This window comes from Esox lucius, chromosome 11 (assembly GCF_011004845.1).
Source record: "Esox lucius isolate fEsoLuc1 chromosome 11, fEsoLuc1.pri, whole genome shotgun sequence".
Classification (NCBI taxonomy): domain Eukaryota; kingdom Metazoa; phylum Chordata; class Actinopteri; order Esociformes; family Esocidae; genus Esox; species Esox lucius.
Window position 1 is genome coordinate 22,757,079 of NC_047579.1, and position 17,944 is coordinate 22,775,022.

The 17,944-nt window shown below is 46.7% G+C and overlaps 1 protein-coding gene across 2 annotated transcripts in view; it reads left to right on the forward strand.

Annotated features, from left to right (window-relative positions):
- Positions 1-17,944, forward strand: part of prkar1b (protein kinase, cAMP-dependent, regulatory, type I, beta) — a 97,516-nt gene that overhangs the window by 76,416 nt on the left and 3,156 nt on the right. For both annotated transcript variants that reach the window (XM_010889451.4, XM_010889452.4), the window contains 2 exons: positions 5,255-5,315; positions 10,828-10,949. In XM_010889451.4, the coding sequence (XP_010887753.1) occupies positions 5,255-5,315; positions 10,828-10,949 (183 nt within the window). The remainder of the gene's footprint in view (positions 1-5,254; positions 5,316-10,827; positions 10,950-17,944) is intronic.

Genomic DNA, 17,944 nt, shown 5'->3' on the forward strand with positions numbered 1-17,944 from the left:
AGCTACATACACATGTCCACCAGAGAGCAATCCCATCAAGTTGCCAAATTGATTGAGTATGGATAACGAGTATGGATAAGGACAACGGAACCGTAAACAGCTAACATCAAGTAAACAAAGACAGACAACTTAATAAAATACACCAGCAGATGTTTGGAAACAAAACACAAGAAAAAAAATATCTAAACCAATTCTGGCCACATTTTACCACTTTATTTCACGTTTTAATGCTCCCCTGATACATTGCTCGTATCTCTAATACGCAGAGACAATCTGTCTGTCTGACTCCCCTCCCTCTGCCCAGACAGACACATGCTGGGAGTGAGGGAGGGAGATATGGAGGGAGGAAGCACACCACACATGAAGTACAGGGGTGACAGTAATGCCTGCACTTGCCTGTCCTGGACCTTATCTGTGAAGGAATGTCTAAATGTTTAAACTAGAAATACAAGGTGCTCTGCCCCCGCCATCACACAGACACCACCGCCTGGTCGTGTGAAGATGACTAATCGTGCGTCTTTTCGCCGGTCCGTTTGTCAGTGTCTCAGTGTGTTCTGCTATTAAATCCTCTGATCTGTTCAGTAACCTCGAGACAGAACCTACTACCTAAAGCCCAAGTGTATGTGTGTGAAGTTGAAAGTACAGCTGGAACACTGAGGCATTATAGTTAAGGTGGGGATACGCGGCTACACACTAAATAGCTACAGACACAGGCAATCAACATACCCCAGTTTACAGGAGGACAACACACACTCAGCAGCACACTCATTGTTTTGGCCGGAGCGGTTGCCAGAATACCACACACTTTATAAAAACAGCTTTACAAATCATTGACAGCGGTAATTAAGAGCAGGTCCACATAAATTAATTCTGCTTTGCTCTCTCACTCTGGACTCTGCTGCTGTTTGAGTCAGAGAGAACAGAGGAAAGGGAGGGAAAGAAAAAGGGAGCTAGCCATGCAAGAGAGACTGGGGGGAGAGCAAACTGGAGGGAGCGAGGAATGGGGGGGTTTCGGAGAGAGTGTGATGGTGTTGGGGGGGGGGGGGTTGGGTTTGTGATGGAATAGGAGAGAGAGGGGGAAAATGAGTTTCAGAGAGAGAGAGAGAAAGAAGAGGGATTTCAGAGAGAGTGAGAGAAAGAAGAAGGATTTCAGAGAGAGTGCGATGCAGGAAGAGAGAGAGAGAGCGCCCACTGGAGATTGGTTACCAGGGAGGTGGTCTGAAAGGGCCATTAGTGTTCATTCAGTAGGGCTGTGCCAGCTGACTGATCCAAAAGGTTCACCTTCACACTGCCAAGTGTTCTGTTAGTTTACATGTTCTGTTAATGTACAGGCTTGGCTACTCATTGGACTTACAGTGCTAACACCGACCGAAACACATCCCTGATGTCGGGCCTCAACACCACTGAGGAAGTCCTGACTTTCTGATCTGACCAGGATTCAGCTGACAAAGTCGGTTGTTACAGGTCTATGAAGGAATTACTTTGCTCAGTTCATGTTCATTCGCTTTAACTTATGGATTTACTGAGGGTTGTTCAGTCAGTAAAAGGCCCTGGAACATGATCTGAGCTCCATGCCTCAGTCTTTATATTCCTCTATATATATATATATTTCTTTATATTTCATCTCCTGGAGGAGGAGGGAGGAGGACGGAGATAATGAGGAGAGAGGAGGATGGAGGTCAGGGGCAGAGAGGAGTTGAGCGGTGGATGGGCAGGAGTAGTAAGCAGGATGTAGAGGAGAGAGGAGGATTGAAGGCAGGAGTAGAGAGGAGAATGGAGGGGATGAGTTGAGTTGAGAGGAGGAGAAAGGGATCGAGGGCTGGGGTAGAGTGGAGGATGTAGGGAAGGAGTAGAGTGGAGGATGGAGGGAAGGAGTAGATAGGAGGATGGAAGGAAGGAGTAGAGTGGAGGATGGAGAGAAGGAGTAGATAGGAGGATGGAGGGAAGGAGTAGATAGGAGGATGGAGGGAAGGAGTAGAGTGGAGGATGGGGGGAAGGAGTAGAGTGGAGGATGGGGGGAAGGAGTAGAGTGGAGGGTGGAGGGAAGGAGTAGAGTGGAGGATGGAGGGAAGGAGTAGAGAGGAGGGACTTCCTAAAGCCATGCCTGGATGTTAAACATGGTGCATGAAAAGAACAAGGTAGAGCCTCCTCCACCTTCCTCCTCTTTCTCCACCTCTTCTCCTCCCCCTTCCTCCGTCCCCACCTCTTCTCCCTCTGGCCTCCAACTGGTTAACTATGTAAAGCTTTGCCCTGGATAAACAGATATTCCATTGTCTCTGCCACCACCCAAAACAATACCTACTCTGTTGTACCTCTTCTCCCCGTTTGATGTTACGCACGCACACTCACGCACACACGCACACACACACACTCACACACACACACACACACACCACACACACACAGGAACAGATGCAGCTGGAAAGAGCCAAACAGAGTAACAAATAAACTGAAGGTAATGGATACAGAGGACGAGAGGGAGGGAGAAGTCTGTGTTTCATGTTGGACGAAGATGAAGGAGACGTGGCGAAAACATTGACGTGGCCCAAAAGGTCATATCATTTTCACCCGGCACAGCCAGAAGAGGACTGGCCACCCCTCAGTGTCTGGGTCCTCTCTAGGTTTCTTCCTAAATTTGGGCCTTGTTGCTTGCTCTTTGGGGTTTAAGTCTGGGTATCTTTAAAATGCATGTGGGCTGTGTCCAAAGTCTTATTTGGAATCTGAAGTCAGCTTCATAACCGGCTGGACAGGGACAGGGACCATCAGGTGGGGTGTGGGCAGTAGCAACAAGAATCATCAGGCAGCAACCTGATCTGCAACACATCCAGGAAGACTTTGGACAGGGACAGCCACAAGCCGTTTGGGCCAAGTGGTCCTGAGGTGTGGTCCAAGGGACCATGTCCTCCTAAGCTTGAAAAAGACCACAGGAAAGTTTTTAATGATACAATGGCTACTGGTTGAAGTGTAAACTGTCAGCTTTATTATTTCTATTTTCATCCATATTTGGTGAAAGAATCAAAGGTTTGTGTACATAGCCCCCTCATTTTAGGGTACCAAATAAAAATTATACCCATTCTATCATTTTAAATTCAAAGTGCTCCAATAAAGAGATAAATAATTTAGGGAGTTGACTATATTTCCCACAGATCTCACATACCCACAAAGAATTTCAAAACAAATGAAACATTGATAAACTCTCATGTCTGTTAGACAAACTACTACAATGTGGAGTCACAGCAGCAAGATTCATAACCCATTGCTTTACAGAAGGGCAACCAGCATTACAAACAAACAATATCTGTTTTCTTCATATTTATTTTCCACTGCCATATTTGCACATTGCACATTGTCAAAATTCTGTACACATCTATTAATATAACATAGTAAATGTGTTTATCCATTGGGAGGTTTTTCTGGGTAATGTTTACTTAGTAATTCTCATTATATCACTTTTGTTCTATATACACATTTACATCATTTTCCCCCACTAGCCTTGGCAATGTAAATAAATGTGTCCCAAGCCTAAAAAGGCTCTTTGAATTTAACTGAATAGAGAGAAGGAAAGGGTGTGCAGAGATTGAGAAGAGAACATATAAACATCAATATAAAACTGACTACAGGGCAGGAGAACAATTACATTGAGAAAGAATGGTCTAGAATGATGTGGTGGTCTTAATCGCTGCGTGAGGTGCACATGTACCACTGAAGCATGGGTTAGAATCCGGCCCCAAGCTCTTTCCGCAAAGAAACACTCGCTTCTATCTTTAACCGCTTTCCAGTCCAATAAATCCTTCAAAAGCCTGAACATATAACTTCACATAAAATAGAACGCAAAAATGAAAAGAAATCACTGTGGCTCCATCCTCGTCTTCATGTTGTGACCAAAGTTGAAGACATTAACCTGCTTTCAGACCAGCCCTCACCCCCAGAACCCCATGAGTTAGTCAACGTGCTGGGAAATGTAAGCACGCTAACCCCTGAAGACCTCCAGGGGTGTCTGCATCTCTGCAGGGCTCTGGTGGAGTCTTGGGAAAATGTTGCCAAAACGTTCTTAAAACATGCTCTTGCGTTCCACTTCCATGGTGTCTAGTGTGGTCGGACAGTCAGTGAAGATTGTTTGGAGCCATCAACCCATCGATTTGTCACTGCTGATACAGAGTTTCTGAAATCAGGCGTCAGTTGTAATCTGTAGTGTAAACTGTAAATATGTTACTCTTAACACGCGCACACACACACACACATCCAGGAGGGAGTGTGTGGTGAGAGCCAGGGAATTCCTTTAATCAAGCTGTTTACCCTTGGGAGATGAACGCATCAATGCTTGGGAACATTTCTCCCCATTTAGGAGAAAATGTGAAATGATATTAAATTAGAGGCAGCAGCACGCAGGCATCATCACACACTTAGACTAAAGACACCCTTGGTCTCCACTGTATCATTTCCATATGCAAACTAAAGGCTGACTCCTGCCTGGAAGCAGACTGTGGCCACGCCGTCTACCCATGTTTCTCACTCTCCCGCTGTCCCGGGGCTCTCCATCAATCTTTTTCTCTAGAACCCCCCCCCCCTTGGTTCTCCCTCGCCCTTTTTCTTCTCTCCCGCTCTCATCTGTCTCTGTCATCTCTCCGCATCTCGCCGTCTCTCTCTTCTTCTCTGCTTCTCCCCGCTGGGGCGATGGTGGAGATGAAAAGAGTGAAGGGAGGCGGACTGGGTCTAGACTTTGCACAAAGACACCTGTTGATCGTAGTGGAAGTGAAAATGGGAGGAAAGTCCCCTTCAGTGTTGGTGGTGTTGGGTGGGGATGGCGGGGGGAACACTGCAAGGCACGACAAGGTGTGGCACATGGTCAGTATACCAAGGCTAAGGGCTGTTCTTACGCATCACTTAGTACCCAGAAACAGAGCTTTGCCCTGGTATATTGACAGTATATAACAAACCCAGGTATTATTGCTCCTATAAACTGGTTACAGACACAATTAGATGCTTTGTGCCTAAGAACATGCCTTGACTGTGGGATATTGGCCATAAATCTCAGGCCCTGGGGCTGTATTACTTCAATACACTACAGCCAGGCATGATGGGGCACACACGGCGGCCTGGTTTCCTGGCCCCATTCATTCGGGCACATTCGTTGGCCCCACACAAACACACACAAACACACACACACACACAGACACCTGTGTTTGTCTGCTGTTTCTATGTTCTGTTTCCTGTCCCTTCCATTTTCTTACTTTGTTCATCGCCTCCTCCACAGGGTAGCACGTTGAGAAAGAGGAAGATGTACGAAGAGTTCCTGAGCAAGGTCTCCATCCTCGGTGAGTGCGTGCCCGTCCACGTAGTCTCGCTGGTGTCTGTTCGCTGGTTTGTCGGGTGACTGCGGTGCGTAACAGCGGTGTATTGGTAGGCCTATCCCACCGTACGGTGCGTGTTGCGGTTTGAGAGTCAGGGTTCGGTTTCAACGTGTTCGGGGTGTTGGCAGCTGAGTAGGCTTCTGTCGTCGAGCACTGGCAACTTACGGTTACTCTGGACTCTGTCCATCACCGTAGCCAAAACGCTGTCAAACTTGACATTTAAGCTAAGCTGGAGGTTAACTAACACAACCACTCGCCATTTCAACAAAACTAGCAGTTCCTCCAAGTACCGGTCACGAAACAAGAGTTTGAAAAGTGGCAACAGTTATAATTTGTATTCTGATGTACGCACAGGCTCTTGGTAAAACGGAATACATTATAATGTATTTTATTTCCAGCTCGATCATATTTATTCAAGAGGCATTCAACACGGCGTATCTAGCTATTTTCTTTAAATAAGAAAGAAAAAAAATAGATCCTGACGTACCGCACTGTTACGAATACATGTGCCATTGAATCCCTAGTACATGTCTGTGTGTTTTCGTACGTGTGTGCGTTGGTTCAGTGCATTTAATGTAAGAGGCTGGACAGTCCAGGGTGAGTTACAGCTGCCGGCCACATCGTATAAACACAGGCCCACAGAGTCCTGTCTGTGGAGTCATAACCACCCTTCACCTCCCTGAGGGGGACCTCTCACTGTCTGCCGAGGGACCACACATCATTCCAGTTTAGAAAAGGAGCTTCTTTCTGCCGCTAACATCCATCCACTGTGTACGCCCTGGAACCCCAGGAACACATCATTCCTGGGTAATAGTGGGAGTTTGTGTGTGTGTGTTAACTGGCTGAGTAAAAACACACTGCTCTTCAGATCTGTTCCCTTCTTTCTCTGGTCCCCCGTCCCTCCTTTTACAGACGCAGCTAATGCATTCAAACCCCCACCTCTTTCCTCCTCCTGTTTTTGAAGAGGAAGGGAGGAGGGACAGAGGCGGGCTTGTTTTTGTTTGCTTTGATTTTGGTGATAGCCATGAAATTGGGTACCGGCCCTTGATGTCATTTGGGGGAAAAGAAGGGAAGGGCAACATGCACTTGAGTGGCAGATGCGCACACACTCTCCCACGTGTTTGTTTTTCTATCTCTGTGGGGACATAACCCTGACCCAGAAATCCATGTTCCCTGTCCTTACCATACCCTAACCTTAGCCAGATTAACCTCACTTTTATACTAAACTTAACCTAGCAATAATGCCCCACCCTAACCCTAAACTGGTAATGCCTAAACCTGAAAGTCAACCCAATTCTAACAATATGCCTAATTATTTTTCCCTAACCTTAAAGCCAAAAATCACATTTTCCTTTGTGGGGATTTGACAAGAAACCTTTTCTCCTGGCTTTGGTGCTTTGTGGGGACATCTGGTCACATAAACGTGGCACACACACGCACGAGCACTCACGGCACAAACACCTTAGTGTCGGCCACAGTGACGGGAGTTAGTTAAGTGGAGCAGAGGCTCTGCGGAGCGTGAAATGTTGATACTTAAAGGAGCTGAGAGACTGAGGCTCAAGTTACTACCGTGTTAGCTGATAGTCAGTTCAGCTCCCTTAGAGGATACAGCCCCAGCTTGCTGACAGTCATTTCAACATCTCCTAGAGGATCCAGGTACAGACTGGACTAAGACAGAGAGTGAGAGTAGAGCCCCCCCCAACCACCTGCTCACAGACAGACCCCCCCACAGAGCACCAGAACAACAACAGCTCAATTGTAACTAAATCTCTAGAAAACCTCAAGATAACTGTCTGACTCACTGGAAAGAATCAAACAAAAAATACAACAGAATACCTGACCACTTTGATGGACCAAAAATGAATGAATCACCTTGACTATGTGGAGACTCCATGAACATGGCCTTGGTATCGACAGAGGCCGCCATAAGAAGACCTGGCAGCAGAGAGAAGTTGTGCACGCTGCACACAAAATAAAGTGGAAAGGGAGCTGCACTTCCTAATCGCTTGCCGAAAGTAAAACCTCAGAGGAATATGTTTGTCTTAGATCGCTTGGACCCACAAACTATTCGAAATCAAATCAGACATTAAGAAAGTCTTGTATCTTTCTCAGTGTTTGATGCGAAATATCTCGATGTGCAGTCACAGCACAGTCCCTCATTGCCTTGAGAAAAGGGCAAACAGTGGTGCTCAGACTCCATTGTGTAAACATAACCAAAATGGATTTGTATGTTCTTATAACATTCATACACTAACTTTTCACTCATTGTGACAATACTACGCATAGCTATTCATCTTAGATGCCAGACATCTGTGTGTGTAATATCATTTTATTCCGTTAACATTGTCGTTTTATTCCACTTTTTGTTTATTTCTATATGAGAAAAAAAACTTGATTTGCTTTGGAAATGTAAAAAAAGTTTTCCCATGCCAATAAAGTCGTATTGAATAGTGGGAGTGAGTAGAACAGTGAGTAAAGCTGAGAGAGGGAGAGAGAGACAGACATCCCTCTGGGCTGGGCATGCAGACAGCACGGCCCCACCTAACTTTGAAACACACACACTCCCCAATACTAAATAATAACGTTAGGGTTGAAGTTCACATCCTTAACTGTGCTTCTCATTGATGGTTTACTATGCCATATATATCCCCAATGTTGCTTGTATGTGTTCAGTTACTTTCCAAGCATAAGAGCTTTTTATAGCCAAGACCTGTCTTTGGGGTTTCTCTGCAAATACCTGGATCTTCTAGAAATATCCTGCGTGTTGAATCAGTCCTTCAGAACCCTGTGTACCTGCCGATGCCCCGCTCTGGCGTGGAGCCTCATGTGGTCCATACTGGATGAATGGGAGCTGCTAGTCTTGTCTGTTTACTTAGAAACTGGAGAAAAAGGGAGAAGATGAGGTGAATAGGAGACAGGAATATGGAGATCCAGCCAAGTCTTCTCTGCACTGTCTCGGGTGTGTGTGAGTGTGTGTGCACATGTTCGTTTACTTGTGAGGACTTTCTGGGGGACCTAAATCTATTCTGCCCTGACTGTAGCCCAGTGCCTGTGTGTGTGTGTGTGTGTGTGTGTGTGTGTGTGTGTGTGTGTGTGTGTGTGTGTGGGCGTGCGTGTAACTATGGTTTAGTAAGACGGAGGGGACTGGCCCAGAGAGCTAGAAGTGTTTCAATGGGAGCCATCATCTAAGGCTAGCACAGAGGGGACACACATTTTTCTATCCTTTTGGGGACCCAAAACCTTATTCCAATTTTAAGTTTGCTTTTCCCCAGCCGCTAAACCTCACCTCCCCCTGAAAACCTTTCCTTAGCCCGAACCTTTCTCCAACTCAAACCCCAAAAGCGCCTTCAATTATTGATCACATGTACACTCACCTAAAGGATTATTAGGAATCTGTTCAATTTCTCATTAATGCAAATATCTAATCAACCAATCACATGGCAGTTGCTTTAATGCATTTAGGGGTGTGGTCCTGGTCAAGACAATCTCCTGAACTCCAAACTGAATGTCAGAATGGGAAAGAAAGATGATTTAAGCAATTTTGAGCGTGGCATGGTTGTTGGTGCCAGACGGGCCGGTCTGAGTATTTCACAATCTGCTCAGTTACTGGGATTTTCACGCACAACCATTTCTAGGGTTTACAAAGAATGGTGTGAAAAGGGAAAAACATCCAGTATGTGTCAGTCCTGTGGGCGAAAATGCCTTGTTGTTGCTAGAGGTCAGAGGAGAATGGGCCGACTGATTCAAGCTGATAGAAGAGCAACTTTGACTGAAATAACCACTTGTTACAACCGAGGTATGCAGCAAAGCATTTGTGAAGCCACAACACGCACAACTCTGAGGCGGATGGGCTACAACAGCAGAAGACCCCACCGGGTACCACTCATCTCCACTACAAATCGGAAAAAGAGGCTACAATTTGCACGAGCTCACCAATATTGGACAGTTGAAGACTGGAAGAATGTTGCCTGGTCTGATGAGTCTCAATTTCTGTTGAGACATTCAGATGGTAGAGTCAGAATTTGGCGTAAACAGAATGAGAACATGGATCCATCATGCCTTGTTACCACTGTGCAGGCTGATGGTGGTGGTGTAATGGTGTGGGGGATGTTTTCTTGGCACACTTTTCTTGGCCCCTCAGTGCCAATTGGGCATCGTTTAAATGCCACGGCCTACCTGAGCATAGTTTCTGACCATGTCCATCCCTTTATGACCACCATGTACCCATCCTCTGATGGCTACTTCCAGCAGGATAAAGCACCATGTCACAAAGCTCGAATCATTTTAAATTGGTTTCTTGAACATGACAATGAGTTCACTGTACTGAAATGGCCCCCACAGTCACCAGATCTCAACCCAATAGAGCATCTTTGGGATGTGGTGGAACGGGGGCTTCATGCCCTGGATGTGCATCCCACAAATCTCCATCAACGGAACGATGCTATCCTATCAATATGGGCCAACATTTCTAAAGAATGCTTTTAGCACCTTGTTGAATCAATGCCACGTAGAATTAAGGCAGTTCTGAAGGCGAAAGGGGGTCAAACACAGTATTGGTATGGTGTTCCTAATAATCCTTTAGGTGAGTGTATTTGGTGCCATTAGAAAGACAGCATCCTGGGCGCTGAAATGTCTCCTTCACTGCCCTGGGACCTGATCTTTAGAGTAGATGGAACAGTACCCCCTACTGGCCATCCAACACCACCTCCAGCAGCATCTGGTATCCCATCCAGGGATGGACCGTGACCGACCCTCCTGACCTTTAGAGGCAAGCCATTGGTTGGATACAGAATGAATGCATGTACCCGAACCCCCACATCAAAAATGTTTTGGTTTGGACCAGCGAAGTTTCCCCACTGGGTCAGGTCCTTATTTTCCTGACATTGTGGGACTATAGGTTGGCCACCAGGATATTAAAACATGTACACACACACACACACATTCCGCAGCAAAAATGGGTCCCTTAGGGATTAGTATGAGCAAACATCTATTTTTGATCAGAGGGGTCGAGGACTATATATATGTTATAATAATTAAATTACTAAATGATTACTAATATAAAACATAATTGAACCTAATTAAAGGCCGTTACACCCAGTTCTAATATTTATCCAGACTGGTCGAATGGAAAACAGGAGGGTTGTGTTTTCTCTCGTAGCCTACAAGAAAATACTAAGACATCAGTTAAATGGCTTTTTAACCATCGTGTTGTAGCGTTAGTCTCCCTGTCTCTCAGAGGGTGTGTGGATCATGTTGACTATGGCTCACAGTGGAGAGGCCGTCGGCCTGGCTGGCCTGCTGTGCTCTCATTGGTCTGCACTGTTGAACGCTGCCAGGCTCTTATCGCGCTAGTCAGTTAACCGGCTGCATAATGCCAGTCAGGGCGTCCCTCCAGACAGCTGTGTGTGTGTGTGTGTGTGTCTACGGCTCAGTATTAGTATGTTTTCCTGTTATTGACCGTCTCGTCTCTCTGCAGAGTCTCTGGATAAGTGGGAGCGTCTGACCGTGGCTGATTCTCTGGAGCCCGTCCAGTTTGAGGACGGAGAGAAGATTGTGGTGCAGGGAGACCCCGGAGACGACTTCTTCATCATCACAGAGGTATGGGAGTGTGTGTGTGTATGTGCTACTTTCAGTCTTGTTTTTAATCCATCAGTCCACATGTCTGTAACAGAGTGTGTTGTGTGAGAGAGTGTCTGCATTAGTTTGTGTGTGTGTGTGTGTGTGCATGTGTGAGAATGTGTGTATGTCTTTGTATATCCGCGGTCACGTGTATCCAGGTGGTCTATGAATCATTAGTGTGTTGAGCTGGATTTCATCCCCAGGCCATGACCACATCCATGTCATCAGCGGGGCGGTGTACATGTCATCAGATGGGGACACAGCCGGGCGGTGTACATGTCATCAGATGGGGACACAGCCGGGCGGTGTACATGTCATCAGATGGGGACACAGCGGGGCGGTGTACATGTCATCAGATGGGGACACAGCGGGGCGGTGTACATGTCATCAGATGGGGACACAGCGGGGCGGTGTACATGTCATCAGATGGGGACACTGCGGGGCGGTGTACATGTCATCAGATGGGGACACAGCGGGGCGGTGTACATGTCATCAGATGGGGACACAGTGGGGCGGTGTACATGTCATCATCCCTAGACGGAGGTGGGCACTTAGCTGGAGATCACAACTGATTCCGTCCTCATTGCCTTCATTGGTCGACGGACTGAGTGGTGTGTGTGTGTGTCTGAGTGAGGGAATGAGGTTTCGGGTCTGTGGTGGTCCTGATGGCCACTCACATTTCTGCCTTTGTGGCTGTATGGAGCAGCCCCCCACCCCCACCCACCTGACAGCTAGTCAGTCAGCCTAACACACTTTTCATTAAGTCCATACTTTCCTGGGGGTCAAGACGAGTGTCTGAGCTGGCTAGCCAGCGGAGCTACGTGAGCCCCAGTCGGTGCAGCTGAGACCGGAGGGTTGGAGGGGGGCATTATCAGACTGCTGAGTAAAGTACCTCTCCTGGTCCCTCTCCACCTGCATGCCTGGCCGCGAGCGCAGCCTAACCCCCACCACCCCCTTGTCCTCCCACCACAGAAGAGCCAAGCTGCACCGCGCACTCCACTCCTGATAAGAGAGAGCGGAGGAGAATCCCTTTTTAATGAGGCACTATTTATGTAATGTTTATCATGCCAATAAAGCAACTTCAGTGTGAGATGGGGCAAACGGAAACCCGCAGAGACAGAGTCGGACTTCCCCTCCAGCAAGCCCCCAGCCCGGTCAGTCCATCCCTCAGCCCCCTGGGCACTCTGTGGTCCCTGTGTCTCTGACGGATCAGGACCTCACTGACAACATGGCGTCTGGTGTCATGTCTAAAGCCCCGAGAAAATGGGGGAAATTACAGTGGAGGAAATTTCCCACTGTAACCAACGCTGTCTGTCACTTGTGTGATTGTGTAGTGAGACCGGCTCCTTGTCTTCCTCAGAATTACCCTGTCTTTCCCTCTCTCTCTGACTCATTCATTCCTTTCTTTTTAGTAACGGTGTAGAAATCCAATGTTTTCCATTTCTCTCTGTCTCTCTACCTCCTCTGGTATCACTTTGTGTGTTAGACTGCATGTTTATCAGTCCCTCTCTCCCTGTCTTTGCCCCCGTTCTCCATCTCCATCCCTTCCTTCCTCCCTCTTTCTCCTTCCCTCATTCCCTCCATTTCCCCTTCTCTCTCTCTCTCTCCCTTCCTTTCTTCTTCCCTCTCTCTCCCTCTCCCTCCCTGGAGGCTGGCTCTCCTGACCCCGTGTGAAACTTAGCGGAGCCACATTCCACCAGTCAAACGCCCCACTCTGGGAAAGTCAGGCTGCTCCTAACTCTGCCACAGAGAGAGAGAGAGACGTAGCCATGCCATCTCCCGCCAAGGAGGGTATACAGCGGCTACTAGACCTGGCCTTTGACAGCTAACGTAAGAAATCTGAATGTAGTGATATTCCGTGAATCAAGTTCTTCTATCTCTATTAGAACACACTATCGAACTCTATGTCAACAATGTATGAGCTAAATCAAAGGACAAGACTCCGAATCATCCATTCAGTTATCGAACCGTTTGATTCATATGGCAGCAAACTATGGGGTCCTGTCAATAATGGATCTACCAAATGGGACCAGCATCAAATTCTGTCGTCACTGCATGCAGAGTTCTGCAGGACTATACACTATACTGCAAATGCAAAGAAAAACAAAAAATAATGCCTGAAGATCAGAATTGGACCAAATCCTTAAATAAATTGAAATAAATAGCCCCAAAATCTAAAAACAGGCGACCCAAAAGATATAATTTCAAGAGATGAAAAAGGAGAACACTCCCCTAAGCCAGTTGATTGATGCTCAGTTCCATAACCCAAAACAACCTAATTAAAACTGAGACGGTAATCTGTCCCAGACAAATTATCACAGAGCAACATGAAAACAAATGTCACATATAGAAAAGACGCCATAATACAGAATATATGTGCTATTAGCTCTGAATAGACCGTACATTGTGGAAGGCTATCTGACCACTGTGACCAATGAAAGGTGAGGAAAATACTGACTAGGTACAGACCGGACGTCAAAGATAGGACATGCCATGCTCTGCTCACGGGGAGAGACATTGTTTCCTAAAATGATCCGTTATTACAAAGATTGTAGAACTATTACTGAAAAATGGACAATGAAAAAAAGATTATGTATTGGGAGAGAAGCAGTACATGACCTCCTGCCATGACCAGAGGAACAGCCTGAGCTACTTTGAAACATGACAATAGAAGACCTACTGTATAATTATTTATTTATTTATTTCTAATAATGTTGGTTTGATTAATTTATATTGTCTTGATTTAGTTTTAGTTGCGGTTAATAATGTTACAATTTCCACATTATTATCATTGTTATTAAAATGTTGGTTGTTTTTATGTCCATCTGACCACTGTTCTGGACTGTGTTATTTATATGGATATGAAGAGAAGCAGGGATTAGAGATAGAGAAATGATAAGAGGGATGAGACAAAGATGGATGGGAGAAGGAGGGATGAGAGGAGAAGGTATGAGAGGAGGGATGAGCGATGCAGAAATAATTGGAGGGATGAGAGATGCGTCATGAGCAATGGAGAAACTGTATGAGTGAGTCAAAGAAGGATGGGAGAAGACTGGAGGAGAGAAGATGGGATGAGGAAGATACAGATGGGGGAAGTGGGGGAGAAGACAGCGGGAGAGGAGATGGGATGAGGAAGGTACATATGGGGGAAAGGGGGAGAAGACAGGAGGAGAGGAGATGGGATGAGGAAGGTACAGATGGGGGAAGGGGGAGAAGACAGGAGGAGAGGAGATGGGATGAGGAAGGTACATATGGGGGAAGGGGAAGAAGGCAGAGGACACTGGGGATGATTGGGGAGGGTTTATACTACACCACATGGTTGTCCTGTCTGTCATCAGACCTTCATCTTATCCCTTTGTTCTCACCCAACCATGCTTAGGTAAGCTCTGACATCTCTCTCATCCCTTTGGTCATTTGGAAGAAATCCCCTCTCTCTTCTTGCCTCTTTCTCTACCTCCCTCCCTGCTGCCCTCTTTCCGCCACCATCTCTCTCTCTCCTTCCCTCCCCCTCTCCCTGGTCCGTCTCTGCCAAAAACTAAACCCAGTCCCTAATTATATGGTACGTGGGGGGGTGGGGGGGGGGACATGGGATAAAGACATCACTTTCTTTCCCGGAGGAGTGGTGAGAGGGAATAAGACCCTGATGAAAAGTTGTGTGTTTACATTTCTTCTCCCACTGTCCAAACAAGCCTTTCTACAGACTGGCAGTCCGCGAGGACCACCGCGCCTCTCAAACGGAGGGGGAGGGTTTCACTGATCACGCCTTTATCCTCCGATGTCCTGACACACGCACTCAGACGGCGTGCACGCGCAGACCTGAGATCACATTACGACTGTACCCGTACACATGCACACGCACCCTTTTCCACTCAAAATGGCCTTTTTAAGGAGAGTGGACACTCCCTCTCCTCGGGTCCAGTAGGGGTTTTTACACTGAACCATCCCTTCAACTGGAAGTGTCTTTGGATGGAGGCGTCCGCTGGTTGGCGCGTGTTAATATCCTCACCTCAGAGATCCGTCAGATTGTTAGCTGAAGTGCGCTTGGGGACTCCCGGAGCACCTGATAGGTCCGAGTGTTTTGGTGGTGCTGAGTCAGTGGGTTCTGAGAGGACCGGACGCCAAACGGTAGCTGCTTCTCTCTGGGTCGTCACGCGGGTAACCCGACAGGATGGATCAAGGCGGGTTATTTAAGGCTGAATTACAGAGCACTGTGTCTCACCCAGAGACACTGTCTCAGTCCCACCTCCTCTCATAGCTCCAGTCACTGTAATCAGTTTCCAGAGGGCCAGTGGCTGATGACCTTTGACCACTAACCTTAGTGACCTTAGCAAAATAACAACAACATGGAAAAGCAATGTGATACGATGACATCTACTGCTGCTATGAGGACGGAGTTCCTGTGGAGTTATTTGAAATGCTCTTTAAAAATGGAGGGTTTCAAGAGTTTTCAAGAAATGGGTAGGGACTCTGCTGTCCTGGCCTCAAGTAGATGCTGGTTCCCCCTTTTGGGGTACACAGATAGAGGACACCTTTAACTGGGCTGAGAGCTGCCCTCCCATAGGGCTGAGACAGACAACAGATGAGGTTAGGGTTATTGAGGTTAAGGTTATGGTTATTGAGGTTATGGTTAGGGTTATTGAGGTTAGGGTTATTGAGGTTATGGTTAGGGTTATTGAGGTTAGGGTTATTGAGGTTAGGGTTATTGAGGTTATGGTTATTGAGGTTATGGTTAGGGTTATTGAGGTTATGGTTAGGGTTATTGAGGTTACTGTTAGGGTTATTGAGGTTATGGTTAGGGTTATTGAGGTTAGGGTTATTGAGGTTATGGTTAGGGTTATTGAGGTTAAGGTTATGGTTATTGAGGTTATGGTTAGGGTTATTGAGGTTAGGGTTATTGAGGTTATGGTTAGGGTTATTGAGGTTAGGGTTATTGAGGTTAAGGTTATGGTTATTGAAATTATGATTAGGGTTATTGAGGTTAGGGTTATTGAGGTTAGGGTTATTGAGGTTATGGTTAGGGTTATTGAGGTTATGGTTAGGGTTATTGAGGTTACTGTTAGGGTTATTGGGTTACAGGTTAGGGTTATTGAGGTTAGGGTTATTGAGGTTATGGTTAGGGTTATTGAGGTTACTGTTAGGGTTATTGGGTTACAGGTTAGGGTTATTGAGGTTAGGGTTATTGAGGTTATGGTTAGGGTTATTGAGGTTAGGGTTATTGAGGTTAGGGTTATTGAGGTTAGGGTTAGGGTCATTGGGTTACAGGTTAGGGTTATTGAGGTTATAGTTAGGGTTATTCATTTTAAGGTTATGTTATTTAGGTTACGGTTAGGTTTATTCAGTTTAAGGTTAGGTTATTGAGGTTAAGGTTACGTTTAAGATTTGGATTAGTTGTAGGGTTAGCAAGCCAACAATAGGGAATTGTTTTTCTACAAGGATAGAAACACATCTGTGTGTATCTGTCTATCTGTCTGGAAGAGCTACTCACAGTATCATATTACTCTCTCATCTCATCACTCTCTCTCTCTCTCCCTCCCTCTCAGTCCCTCTTTCATCCCGTCTTCATTTTTCTTTGTTCCCCCTCTCTTTATTTCGTCTCCTTCATCCATGGTGTTGGAACTCGCACACAAATGCAGAATGCAAAGGTTCAGCAAACACCCACACACAGATAGTATGAACTGTACAGCACAGAGTGCTATCTGCCCAGTGATCTCTCCTCGAGGTTTAGAATGTAGCCCGGTGATGGATGTTGTCTGGCAGTCCTCAGGTGGGCCTGCTCTCTCACTCACCCCCCCCCCCCCTCACCACCCCCCCACCCCGCGCCCTTTCTCCCTATCACTTTTTCTTTGTCTGTCTCCATTGTCTTGTCCCTCTCACAGTGCCGTAAGACTCCTCTCCTACCTCGTCCTGTCCTCTGTCCTCCCAACGTCTTCTCCTTTTCCTCTCACTCCTTTCCTCTCCATAATAGGTTTTTCTTTTCTAGCTCAGGCCTCTGCTTCTCCCACCGAAGCTTTAGCCTGTAAGGTCTGTCTGCCCTTACTTGTGTGTGTCTGCCTGCCTTTCCGTCCGCCAGTCTTTCCACCGGTCTGTCTGTCTGCCTGCCTGTCTGCCCGTCAGTCTTTCCACCGGTCTGTCTGTCTGCCTGCCTGTCTGTCCGTCAGTCTTTCCACCGGTCTGTCTGTCTGCCTGCCTGTCTGCCCGTCAGTCTTTCCACCGGTCTGTCTGTCTGCCTGCCTGTCTGCCCGTCAGTCTTTCCACCGGTCTGTCTGTCTGCCTGCCCATGTGCTCGTCTCCTTAATAAGTGACTAATTTAAGTCTGGCACTGCCAGGGCGGGCCTCTGATGTCATCCTCCCCCTGAGAGAGAGGTCTTCTCCCCAGCTGAGCTCCAGCTGGTCTTCAGAGCATCACAGCCTCGTTAGCCCCCACCAAGACACCTAGTGTACAGGAACCCCCCCTGTCTACCACTGTCAACACCAGTGTAGTGGGAATGGTTCTGTTCTGATCACAGGGAACTGAGACCACAGCTTAGAAGGTACTGAACTATATGCACATTATGTCTTTGTTAATCACACACAGGCTGTTCTTACAATCCTTGTGGGAACTTTAAAAATTATTCATGTTCAAAATCCTGTTTTCCTTGAACCTCACCCAAACCATCCCCATAACACTAACCGCAAATCCTAACTCTAACTCCTAACCCCTAACCTTAACCTGAATTTTAACGTTTACTCTAAACGTAACCCTTAATCCAGAAATAGCTTCCCCTTTGTTTTAATGTCCTTCTGAGGACTTTTTATCCCTGCAAGTGCAGTTAAACGTGTACGCGCTCACACTCGCAAAGTCACGCAATATTCTCACAACCACACCTTTTGTATTCCGGCTAAATGGTCTGGTCTGGTGGGACCTCTCATTTGGACTCATTATATTTATATTGAGGATTATTAGGAGTTTTTAGAAGATGGAGCCAAGGGAGAGT